This window comes from Euphorbia lathyris, chromosome 4 (assembly GCF_963576675.1).
Source record: "Euphorbia lathyris chromosome 4, ddEupLath1.1, whole genome shotgun sequence".
Lineage (NCBI taxonomy): Eukaryota > Viridiplantae > Streptophyta > Magnoliopsida > Malpighiales > Euphorbiaceae > Euphorbia > Euphorbia lathyris.
The window spans coordinates 63,419,132-63,431,763 of NC_088913.1; the positions used below are offsets into that span (position 1 = coordinate 63,419,132).

The following is a 12,632-nucleotide window of genomic DNA, read 5'->3' on the forward strand; positions in this document are numbered from 1 at the left end:
TGTGATGTGTAACAGAGCATTAAGGCGCTCTTCTTCGAGTCGGTCGCCAGCTTCCTTGAGCTCTGCACCGTTGTCAATTTCTTCAAAATTGGTCTGTCGGGGGGAGCGAGGAATGACTTCAGATGGTGCCATTGCTTCTGACCCGTAGGCGAGGAAAAAGGGGGTACGGCCCGTTCCCGTATGAGGGGTGGTGCGGTATGACCATAAGATTGCCGCAATGTGATCGGGCCATGCCCTGCCTTGGTTTGTTAATCGTGCCTTGATCCCTCGAAGGAGCGTTCGGTTGCTTACTTCCGTGAGGCCGTTGCTCTGAGGGTGGGCTACCGATATGTATCGGCCCTTGATACCCCAGTCCGCGCAGAAATCGCGAAATTGATTACAGTCAAACTGCTTCCCATTGTCAGTGATGAAGGAATGTGGGACCCCGAATCGGTAAATAATAGCTCGCTTGAGAAAACAGATGACGTTGTCAGCGGTTATCTTGGCAAGGGCCTCAGCTTCGATCCACTTAGTAAAATGATCGACTGCCACAACCACGAAACGCTTTTGTGCTAAAGCCATTGGGAAAGGGCCGAGCAGGTCAACATCCCATACTGCGAATGGCCATGGTGTGATGATACCTTTGAATGGGGCCGCCGGGGCGTGATGGGTATTGGCGTGTAGTTGACATGCCTGACAACTGCGGACCAGGCGCGTCGCGTCGGAATCCATGGTCTGCCAGTAGAGCCCCTGGAGCCGAGCCTTCTTCGCAATTGTTCGGGCTCCCTGATGCGAGCTACATACGCCTTGGTGAATTTTCCTAAGACAGTGATCTCTCTCTTCCTCAGATATACAACGCAACCAGGGATGCGTGGCTGATTTGCGGTAAAGTAAGCCATCCTGTAATGCATAACGCCAAGAACGCCGGACAACTAGGGATGCCGCTGTCCGATCTGCTGGAAGCGTCCCATCTCTAAGGTATCCGACAATTGGGCCTCTCCATCCTCCTGCCGCGGCGCCTGCCGAGTCGATCTGTAGTGAATTCTCGGTGCGAAAGCTGGGGCGCTCGTAACCTCGATCAGACGGCGGGTCGGTCACAGTCATCGTATCGGACGAACGTTTGTGCCATGGTCATCAGTTCTTCGAAAGATATGGGCATCTTTCGGAAACACTTCTGCTTTAGAGGCTCGCACGTGGTCCCCTTTGCTAAGGCGTCATGGGCCACCTCCAAGTTGAGGCCTTTGACTTGCGAGGCCATGTGATGAAACCTTGATAGGAAATTGCGCAGAGGCTCGGTTGCTCGCTGCTTGAGACCGTTGAGGTCCGAACTGATTTTCCTGACCTTTGCCGCTGCAACAAATCGGGAGAGAAAAAGGTCCTTCAGTAGATCAAATGAATTGATGGACTCCGGGGCAAGTCCCCGATAGCATTCCTGCGCGCTGGACGAGAGAGTGGTGGGGAAGACCTTGCACATGATGTCTTCGTCCTTTGAGTATAAATTTATGGTGCTCATGAATGACGCCACATGATCGTTAGGATCCTCGGTCCCTGAATATTGGGCCAGTCGAGGAGCTTTCCAGTCACGCGGGAACCTTTTTTCGATAATCTTTTGCACCAGTGGCGTTTTGCTGGAGGTGATGCTCCCTCCCATTACACCCCCGAGTGCCCTTTTGTCGAGAAAACGTTGAATTTTCAGTTCCAGCAACTCCTCGCTTTCCGCGGCTGTAGCTCCCGCTCGCCGCTCCTCGCCTTCTCTGGCGACTCCGGCTCCGGCTTCTCTTCCCGCTATGATTGCTGCTTCCGGGGCCTGCTCAGGTAGGGCCCCTTCCCTCTGTAACTCTGCCGCCTCCTTGAGGTATTGCCAAATTTTGGCATTCTCCTCCTGCAGGCTTCTCTGTTGGTCAATGATCTTCATCTGAGTCGCCGTGTGCACGGCCTGCGTAGTTTGAAAACTTTGGATTGCGCTGAGGAGTTGAGTGGCGTTGAAGGCTTCTTCTTCTTCCGGGCCTACCTCCTCCATCAAAGGGCCAAGGTTTCTGAGGGAGATTGGAAGGCTCTGGATCACGCCTCCGGCGTGAGTCATGGAGCTGGTCGCTCCAGCTTCGGGTACCACCGTTGGAGCCGAGTCATTAGGAGTTTGCATCTTGTTTGAAGATCCGGAGTCACTTGTAGTCCACGTTCACCGCACCAAATAATTAGGTATGCGACCACAGTGATCCTGGTCTCCGGCGGTATACTTTGGCTTACCGATGGCTCGTCCCTGCGCCGGAAAGGGTCCCTGCGGATACTCCGACGAGCAAGACAGTTAGTTGCTCAAGAAAATCTATTAAATGTACTGTGCAAGTGATTGAAAAGAATTACCCGCCCCTAGCTTACAATGTGAGCTGTGTATTTATAGAGGGTGCTTGGGCCCTAAGCCCTTCTGCTTTTTGGGCCTTCTTTGGGCCTTTTATTCGTATCCCGAATCATTACTTAAAACAATTCTAGATAATTGTTTAACACTAGATTTCTTTTGTAAATTTCCCATTATCTATTATATTCATGCAAAAGTGAATGCAAAAGAAATTCACGTAAAACCCGAAAATATATATTTAATCAATTAAAGTACAAACTATATATATGAAAAGTAAATAATAAGATATCATTGTCCAGGTAGAAAAAAAATGACAATTAAAACAAAACCAAAAAAATATATTGTTGAGAGTGGGATTTGAACCCACGCCCTTTCGGACCAGAACCTTAATCTGGCGCCTTAGACCAACTCGGCCATCTCAACTTATGTGCATTTAATACATATAGTTGATAATGTAATTAATATGATCCAAATGCATGCTCAAAGTAAAAGAAATTAAAAGATCAACTGTATTGACTTAAAAAATGTTTCAATTTCACATACCGAACATTGCACAGTGCATATAATAAATTTAAATATATTAAAAATAATTAAATTAATTTGAAAAAATACTAATATAAATAGTTTACAATATAATTAACATTATCCAAATGCGCGTTGTAGTAAGAGAAATTAAGATATAAATTCTATTGGTTTAAAAAATGTTTCAATCACACAACTTTTAACTGCAAACTGCGACAAAAAGAAAAAACATTGATCTATTTAGACCATCATATACCAGTAAAATCATCAAAACTTCAAAAAAAAAATCATCATATTACAATTAAATCATACTAATATGTTACTATTTTCTATATATCATAAATAAAGTATATTTTTACACCTTAATTTATAAGTTCTAGCCCCCAATTCATAAATACTGAACCCGAAAAATATATCATAGACCTCTAATTTATAAACCTTAGTTCTTAAATGTAGATAATACGATATCATTGTCCAGTTGGGAAAAAAAAATGAAAAATAAAATGGTTGTTGAGAGTGGGATTTGAACCCACGCCCTTTCGGACCAGAACCTTAATCTGGCGCCTTAGACCAACTCGGCCATCTCAACTTTTGTGAATAATAGCAACATATTTTCTCAATAGTTGATAGCAACATATTCAAAGATTTTGCATTTATGATATGCAATTGTTTTACCCCGAAGTGTGAGTAATAGCAATAGGTTATGGACTGAAACCACATCATAAATCATAATAGATAGCACTAAAACCATAATGTAAGAATTAACTAACTATCCAATGCTTGAGGCTTGTATACCATGAATGATGCAGTGCTTGTATAACTGGATGCCAATGCCTTTCCAGCTGATGTTGGTGGCGAGAATGCTAATTGAGATATTTCCAGATTAAATCCCGTGCAAAAACTTCTCCTGCGTTCCACACAAAATCATGTCAAGAATGTAAGGTATATGCAGAAATTTACAGTTGAAATGAACACAGCTACAAATGGAACTATTATAAAAGCTGCACTTCAAATTTACCTTGCAGTGTCAACGAGCTGGGTTGCAATGCCTGTTCTTCGGTTAGAGGGAGTGACCCAGATTGCTCGAATTCCGCAGACAGCAGCTGCAGCTTCCTCTTCACAGACAATGGCTCCATTATGATTCCCATCTAACATCTCGAGAGTTTTTACTGCTGAAACTTTCTTCATGACTTCCCTATGTAAGATAATCTCCCCAAATCGAAGAGTGGTCGAGTTTGTTTTTGGCTTGGTTTTGCTGATTGTATCAGATCTTCTATCTACTGAAGATGGAATGACTCTGAATGCTTCTTTTATTGGCTCAGCAACTAAACAACCAGTAACTCGTTGGGAAGAGATAAATAGATACACCTATAGATGCAAGGATGACCAACAGAGAGTGGAAATCAGGATTTGTTCTAGTTTTAAAACTCGGTCAAACAATAGGAAATCAGAACTAATAGAGGTGTCAGTTTCTGATGCGACAACACGATTTACAAAGACACCCCGCTAAACACTACCTGTTTCACACTAATTTTACTTTTGTTGCATTAATATCATATCAGCAGAATCCCAATCAGAGAGATCTGTTTTCTTGGAAAGCACATAGGGGCAATCAAGTTTGGCCATTTCAAATTGCTGCTGCCTCAATGCCAGCAACTCCTCATAGAAATCGGGCTTGATCAAAAGTGCCTGCTCATACAGCTAAGAATATTTCTCCTTGACACAGTTGTACTCACTTGAAGTTGTCTCATACTAGTATACTACTACATTTCCCCAATTGAAGAAAGCCAGCTCCTGGAATTTCAAGGCAGCCTTATCAAAGACTTTGAGCTTCTTCACTTGTCACCGTTTCCTCAAGAGCCTCTGAGCACAGCTCCATTCAGAGTTCATACAAATCAATATGAGCATCTAGATCAATACCAACATGTGTCCTAAATAGCTGCGAAAACTCAAACAACCAATCATCCATCTCAATTTCCTTAGTTTCTGGATCTTCAGTAGCCCCTGCTTTCTCCTTTGGATCTTCTTTTTCCGCCTTGTCAACTCCAGTATCAATTGTTTCCATCACCGATTCACCGAGATACGAATGAGACCCGATTTCATCCCCCTCGGTTCCTTCAGTTTTGAGAGGTTTCTCCTCTTCTTAGCAGAGGGGGCTCCTGCTGTGGAGTTACCTCAACAATATGCAATCTTAGTTAGCATCCTTGTTGTATCATTTTCATTCGTATCAGGCTCAGGCACCTTTAAGATGAGGCTGTCTGCTGATAACTCTGCCAATCTTAGTTTACATGTTATAGTAACCAAATCATCATCATTATCCTTATATTTTTGATCAAAACTGAATTTGAAGATGGAAAATGTTTGCTCACAATCTCCCTCAGCACTTTAAAAGTACAACTCACTGGCATCTGTCCTAGCATTATGTCATGATCATAAACAAGCTTTAATGGTCTCCATCGAACTGCCACTTCCAGAACTCGCCCATGAATGGGCAATGACACAGAACGTTCTCCTTGGCTATCCCTGGCCAGATTAGCTGCAGGTTTTGAAGATCCACTTGAAGGCTTCAACACAAGTTTTGGCAATTGTTTTCTCTAGTCAAGACCATTTTTCAGTATACAAATTACATAACAAGATTACAAATGAGACCCGCTTTCATTCCCCCTGGTTCCTTCAATCTCAAGAGGTTTCTCCTCTTCTTCCAGCAGAGGGGGCTTCTGCTCTGGACTTACGTCAACCATGTGCAATCTTACAATTTGTATTTGTATCAGGTTGAGGCACATATCAGATGAGGCAGTCAGCTGATGACTCTGCCAATCTGAGTTCAGATGACATGTTATAGTAACCATGAGTTCAGATGACATGTTATAGTAACCAAATCATCATCATTATCCTTATATTTGATCAAAACTGACTTTCAAGATGTAAAACGTTTGCTCAGTCTCCCTCAACACTTTAAAAGTACAATCCAGTGGCATCTGTGCTAGCCTTATGCCATGATGATAAACAAGCCTTAATACTGGTCTCCATCGAACTGCCACTTCCAGAACCTGCCCATGAATGGGCAATGACATGGAACGTTCTCCTTGGCTATCCTTGGCCAGATTGTAAGAGTGTAATTCTCTGTGTTTGATATTGATATGAATTGTTGTATTTATACAGAATACAGTTCACATTGCAGTGAACAACTATAGTCAATAACTGAACCTATATTCTAGGCTAGAGATACGTAACAGAATGATACAGATAGATAATCACTAAAATACATAGTCTAATACACCCCCGTAGTCGAAGAGTTCGGAGGGCGAACATTGAGACTATTTCGAAAATCTTCAAATAGTGTGGAGGGAAGGCCTTTGGTGAAGATGTCAGCGATTTGGTAGCGAGAGGACACGTGGAGAACATGGACCTCTCCTTTTGCAACGCGTTCTCGGACGAAGTGAATGTCCATTTCGACATGCTTAGTGCGATGATGCTGAACCGGGTTGCCTGTGAGATACACGGCGCTGATATTGTCACAGTATACTATGAAAGATTTCTGAATCGGACAGCCAAGTTCTAAGAGCAGATTGCGTATCCAGCACGTTTCTGACACGACGTTGGCAACGCCGCGATATTCGGCCTCTGCGCTGGATCTGGACAGCGTTGGCTGTCGTTTGGCGGACCAAGAGATCAGATTATCTCCTAAGAAGACACAGTAGCCTGATGTTGATCGGCGAGTGTCGGGGCAGCCTGCCCAATCGGCATCTGTGTAGGAGATCAATTGACTAGGAGATGATGCTAGAAGTGTGAGGCCAAAGTCAAGGGTGCCCTGAACATATCTGAGAATGCGTTTAAGAGCAGCCATATGTGTTGTTTTGGGGCTGTGCATGAACAAGCATATTTATTGAACTGCATATGACATATCAGGTCGGGTAAGGGTGAGATATTGAAGAGCCCCAGCCAATCTTCTGTATTCCGTAGGATCATGATAAGCAGAACCAGAAGAGATACTGAGCTTTTGTTTGGTGTCAACTGGAGTGGTAGCCGGATTGCATGAGCTGAGTCCTGCTTTTGCAATTATTTCAGAAGCATACTTCCGTTGAGATAGGAAGAGAGAACCAGGCGAGTGAGTTACTGATATACCCAAAAAATAGTTCAGAGGGCCCAAATCCTTCATTGCAAATTCGGAGCTCAATTGTGACATGACGGAAGCCTGAAGTGTGTCAGAAGAAGTAATTAGCACTATATCGTCGACATACAGAAGTATGTATGACACATCAGAACCTTGTCTGTAGACAAATAATGAGCTGTCAGAGATGCTATTAGAGAAACCGATTTTTATGACAAAGTTGGCAAACCGCTGATACCAGGCCCGAGGTGCTTGCTTGAGCCCGTATAATGATTTCTGTAGCAGACAGACATGATCCGGATACCTGGAATCCCGGAATCCAAGCGGCTGGTGCATGTAAACGGTTTCAGTGAGATCCCCGTGCAAAAATGCATTTTTGACGTCCAATTGCCGAATTTTCCAATGTTTGGACAGTGCGATGCTCAGGACAGCACGAATAGTGGCCGGTTTAACCACAGGGCTAAATGTTTCACCACAATCAACTCCTGCCAACTGTCCGGAACCATTCCCAACCAATCTTGCTTTGTATCGCTCAAAGGAGCCATCTGATTTTGTTTTGTGCCTGAAAATCCACCAACTACGAATAATATTAGCACATTTTGGACGGGGTACAAGTACCCACGTCTTATTTGCAATAAGAGCCTCAAATTCATCAGTCATGGCTTGTACCCAGTTTGGATCACTTAATGCAAGAGACGGTGTTTTGGGAAGTGGAGATATGGTGGGTTTTGTTAAGGTAGACAGATTTAGCATTCGACGAGGTTTATGGATGCCATGTTGAGCTCTTGTGGCCATTTTGTGAGTGTTAAGGACTGGTACTGGAGGAGAAGAGAGATTAGGGGACGGAATAGACGCGGAGGACTGCGTTTGCACTGTGCGTGCAGACGGGGACGAGGACGAACTGGAATTAGATGACAGGACGGGAGAGGACTCGACTGACCTGTTTGTACTGGACGGAACATCAGATGACACGGGCGAACAGACACGACGCGACTTGGGGGAGGACGACGCGGATGACTCGATTGGACTAGATGGAGTAGCGGGCGACGCGGATTGTGATACAGACGCAACGGGGTTAGGGGACGCGACATTGGTAAATGATTTGAGACTAGGAGTGTAAGTTGGATTTTGGACAGCGGGGAGGAACGTATCGTCTGACTCGGTAGAAATTTGGGAAGGAGATGCGCAATTATGATGTGCGGTTGAAAAGGGTAGTGTTGATTCGTCAAAAATGACATGACGGGATATGATTATTTTGTTTTTAGATGTGTCCAGACACTTATATCCTCTATGATTAGACGGATACCCTAAGAAAACACATGGAGAAGACCGAGACTCGAGCTTATTTCGTGTTTGGGATGGGATAAGAGGGAAGCACAGACAACCGAAGACACGCAAGTGGGAATAGGTGGGTTCTTGTTTATACAGAATTTTGGTGGGTGATTGGTATCCTAGAACTTTGTGAGGATATATATTTAGGAGATAAGTTGCTAATTCGAGAGCATGATTCCAAAATTTAAGAGGAATGGAGGCATGATGCATGACTGTTCTAATCAGATTGTTGATGGTGCGTATGGTGCGTTCGGATTTTCCATTTTGAGGTGAGGTATATGGGCAAGAGAACCGAAATTGCATTCCGTTGGTTTGACAAAATTGTTTAAATGAATTATTATTGAATTCACCCCCATTGTCACACTGAAAAACTTTAATTTCTCTTTCAAATTGAGTTCGAACATATGACCGAAAAATAAGGAAAGCAGAATAGACTTGAGATTTGTGAGCTAAGGGAAATGTCCAAAGGAAATTAGTATACGAGTCTAAAAACAGAACATAGAAACGATGACCCCCCGAGCTAAGGACGGGTGAGGTCCAAATATCACTATGAATTAAATCAAAAGGCATACAAGCAAAATTGTTGGAGGACTGAAAATGTAATTTTACCTGTTTTCCATTAATACATGAAGAACAAACGTAAGAATCCTTAACTTTATTACAAAAGATGAATTTATTATTGAATAGGGCGTTCAAAACATGACGCCCTGGATGTCCTAATCTATTGTGCCAAACGGCGGAAGACAAAGCAGTAAAAACAGACTGAGAAGATGCGAATTGTGGGAGCTAGATGTGACTGGATAGAGGGTGCCGGAACTCTTACATCTCATGATAATATTGCCCGTCCGTAAATCCTTCACAGAAAAACCCAAAGGATCAAATTCCACAGAAACTTGGTTATCTTTAGTAAATTGACGGACAGAAATGAGATTTTTGATAAGATGAGGTGCATGCAAGACATTGGTTAACTTTAAACGGTGATGATTGGAATTTAGATATGCATTACCAGATCCACAAACAGGCATACAATGACCATTACCAACAATTATATTTTCATTGAGGTTCGAATTGAAATAAGAAGTGAGTGTACCTTTGTCAGCAGTCATGTGAGAAGTAGCTCCTGTGTCCATGTGCCATTGTTCGGGAGGTGGAGCAAGTGTCATGGTGTGCATAGCTTCTTCAATATTGGTAAGTGCATAGGATGGTGATTCCATATGAAGGTGTGCCTGCTGCATGGGAGGACGAGGTCCTAGAATACCAGATTGTGACGGCTGCCTGCCTGAAGTAGGATAAGGGCATGGAGGAGTAGCCCATTGTTGCGGTGGTGCCCATGGGTAGGTATAACCCCAAGTAGGAAGGGCAGTAGGTCGATACTGCGGTGGTTGAGATGACCTAGGGTTATACCGACCGCCTCTGCCGCGATATGACCGACCACCATGTCTGCCGCCGCGGTAGGTGGAGGATCCGCGATAGTGCGCAGGTCGCGGTGAGTGGTGCGACGGCGCAGCATTAGTTTCCGCGGATGATACGGTCAAAGCAACTGATTCAGATGAGGCAGGATTCTTGCGGGCACGAGCTGTTTCCTCTAAAATCAGCATAGACCTGGCTCTCTGAAACGATGGAAGTGGATCCCCATGTCTTATTTGAGTACCAACGGTGTCATAGGCCTCAGACAGACCTGATATGAGTTGTAACACCATCTGATCATTGGTAACCGGACAATCCACATTGGATAATTGATCAGACAAGGATTTGAGATGCTGACAGTAAGCTGAGATGTCAGAAAAATCACTAAGCTTGGTTTTGGAGAACTCTTGCTGAAGAAATAGAGCCCGAGAATTCTTGTTATCCGAAAAAATTTCTTGCAGACGATTCCAGGCCCTGGCGGCTGTGGAATCAGCTTCAATGATGGTGTGGAGAAGGTCGACGGAGATGGTGGTATAGATCCATTGAAGCACAACGGCATCAATACGAGCCCAGAGGTTAGGGTTGGATTGTTGAAGAGTGTTGGTGGTAGGGTATGTGGGTGAAGGAGGAAGTATATGGTCCAGGACTTGAAAGGCTGTGGCATGAAGCTTAAACAGAGCGACCCAAGTGGAATAATGCCCTTTTTCGACATCTAGGGTTATTTTGATAAAGTTAGAAATATTGGAAACGGTGAGGGACGGATGGTGATTTGTGTTTGATTCGGTGTTGTTTGTGGTCGAATTGGTGTTGGGCGGGGTACCGGCTGAAGATTTTTCTGTGTTTGTGCTCATTATGTCGACGGGAAGAGAAGACAGGGAGGTTGCGATTTGGGTGCTTTACGGCGGCGGTTTGTTTAGGGAAGGTGTCGGCGACGGGAGAGAAGAAGGAAGAAGAAAGATTAGGGTTAGGGTTTTAGGGTCTCTGATACCATGTAAGAGTGTAATTCTCTGTGTTTGATATTGATATGAATTGTTGTATTTATACAGAATACAGTTCACATTGCAGTGAACAACTATAGTCAATAACTGAACCTATATTCTAGGCTAGAGATACGTAACAGAATGATACAGATAGATAATCACTAAAATACATAGTCTAATACAGATTAGCGGCAGGTTTTGAAGATCCACTTGAAGGCTTCAACACAAGTTTTGGCAATTTTGTTCCCAAGTCGAGACCATTTTATTCCGTATATAAATCACATAACACGATTATGACAACTTTGACACCCCGAAGAACTAATGACCTTGATAAGCCAGGTAGAAAGAAAATTAAACAAACAGAATCCACAATTCCATATTAAAGTATGCAAAATCCAAGAAAATTTGAACCTACAAATTGATGATCATTTGACAACTATTAAAAGACTTCTTTACCTTGCAGAGCTTATGGAAAATCCATCCACCTCCTAGCTCAATCTCCATCATCTTGATTACCTCCTGCACCTGCCAAAGCAGTAGAAAACTCAGATATCTCAGGCATCAAATACCTAAAATTGCTAGAAAAAGAATCAAAAGACAAATTGAAAACCTTATTTCTCTGAGAAATAGGGCCCCTATCTAGCACCAGAACAATACGGCCCCCTTCAATGGTAACGGCAGGCAAACCCCTTTCACTCCGGCAACCCTGTAAAATCAAGAACTAAACAATCATCAGAGGATACCAATTAAGCACAATAGCGACATTAGTGTTCAGAATATACCTTGAAGTGAACTCCTTGAGTATAATTCTTATGAAATTTTCTATGTTCCTTCTCATCTCTTTCTTCCCCCGGAGAATATTTAACTCCACATATATTACATGTGCGGAGATTGAAATCAGATTGACCCAAGTCCAAATGGAACTGAGCATAACTTCTCTTCTTGTTTAGAACCTTCCCCGAACTTATCGATTCTGGTTTCAGATGCTGATCCTTTGAAATGGATTTAGGTAATGCATCACTCGCTTGCCGCCCTTCAATGGCTTCAGCTCGGTCCTCTCTATTAAAAACCCAAACGAACATAAGACAGAAATATCAAACCATAAAACACGGCCTCCCATTGAGAATCGATTAAAGAAAAGTAAGAATTTAAACAAATACCCGTACCCCTTGTCCAATTTGGAAGCTCTCCGCTTGTAAGTATTGAGAAATTGATGTTGGGTATTTTCCCAAAGCACTAATTCATCGTCGCCATCACCGTCTTTGCATATAGGAGGTGTTGCTGCTTCAGATTTTGTGGAAGAAGAAGAAGAAGACAATGGCTTGAAGAAGGAACTTAGTTTGGATTGCATTTAATCATCGACACCTTCAAGCTTTATGCTTTTGAGATGTATTCCGGATTTCTCCCATAGCTTTTTCCTTTCTGTTCAGAGCTTCAAATACTTTTCGCGCAATTTCGAAATAATTGACTCCCGCTTCATAAATCTTCACCTTCGATTTTAAGGCAAAATGCATCATGCCCCTCAGTTTCATTTTGTTTTATTCATCAAGCTCTTAAATTTTTTTTTTTTTTTTGGAGAAGGGTCAGATTTAAGTTTAATGATGTAAATTTAACGATACAGTCTTGATTACATGCATTTTAATGAGTCACTTATTATCAAAAATTTGAAAATACTGATTTGAATATTATTTAATGGTCATGTTGTATCTTTCAAACAAATTTGTCGATAGATTGAAACAGTTTCGTACATTTTTAGTTGGTTTTTTGTAACAATATTTTAAACAGTTTGACAAAAAAAAAATTGTGATTAACTTATATGTACCAAATTTAGTTTTTAACATTTTAACCGAATTTTTATAATCTTGTTAGTAATACACAAAATAGACATAATTGATATTTGAAAGGTGAAGTGACAATTAATAACAAGTTAAACTAGTTTTTTTTAATT

General features: G+C 42.6%; 1 protein-coding gene, 2 non-coding genes and 1 pseudogene across 3 annotated transcripts; all 4 read right to left on the reverse strand.

Moving 5' to 3' along the window:
* Positions 1 to 2,674: 2,674 nt before the first annotated feature.
* TRNAL-AAG (transfer RNA leucine (anticodon AAG)) lies at positions 2,675 to 2,755 on the reverse strand. The gene has a single exon. It is a non-coding gene; the product is annotated as a tRNA-Leu (tRNA).
* Positions 2,756 to 3,241: 486 nt separating this feature from the next.
* Positions 3,242 to 12,173, reverse strand: LOC136225632 (protein CHROMOSOME TRANSMISSION FIDELITY 7-like). Its single transcript, XM_066013712.1, has 6 exons — positions 11,851 to 12,173; positions 11,467 to 11,743; positions 11,295 to 11,390; positions 11,141 to 11,209; positions 3,873 to 4,222; positions 3,242 to 3,761 (listed from the first exon to the last, which is right to left on the reverse strand). Exons 1-6 carry the CDS (start codon positions 12,033 to 12,035, stop codon positions 3,620 to 3,622), a joined length of 1,119 nt encoding a protein of 372 aa, XP_065869784.1. The 5' UTR covers positions 12,036 to 12,173; the 3' UTR covers positions 3,242 to 3,619.
* On the reverse strand, positions 3,363 to 3,443 carry TRNAL-AAG (transfer RNA leucine (anticodon AAG)). The gene has a single exon. It is a non-coding gene; the product is annotated as a tRNA-Leu (tRNA).
* On the reverse strand, positions 4,255 to 5,472 carry LOC136226126 (protein CLMP1-like; annotated as a pseudogene).
* Positions 12,174 to 12,632: the final 459 nt, after the last annotated feature.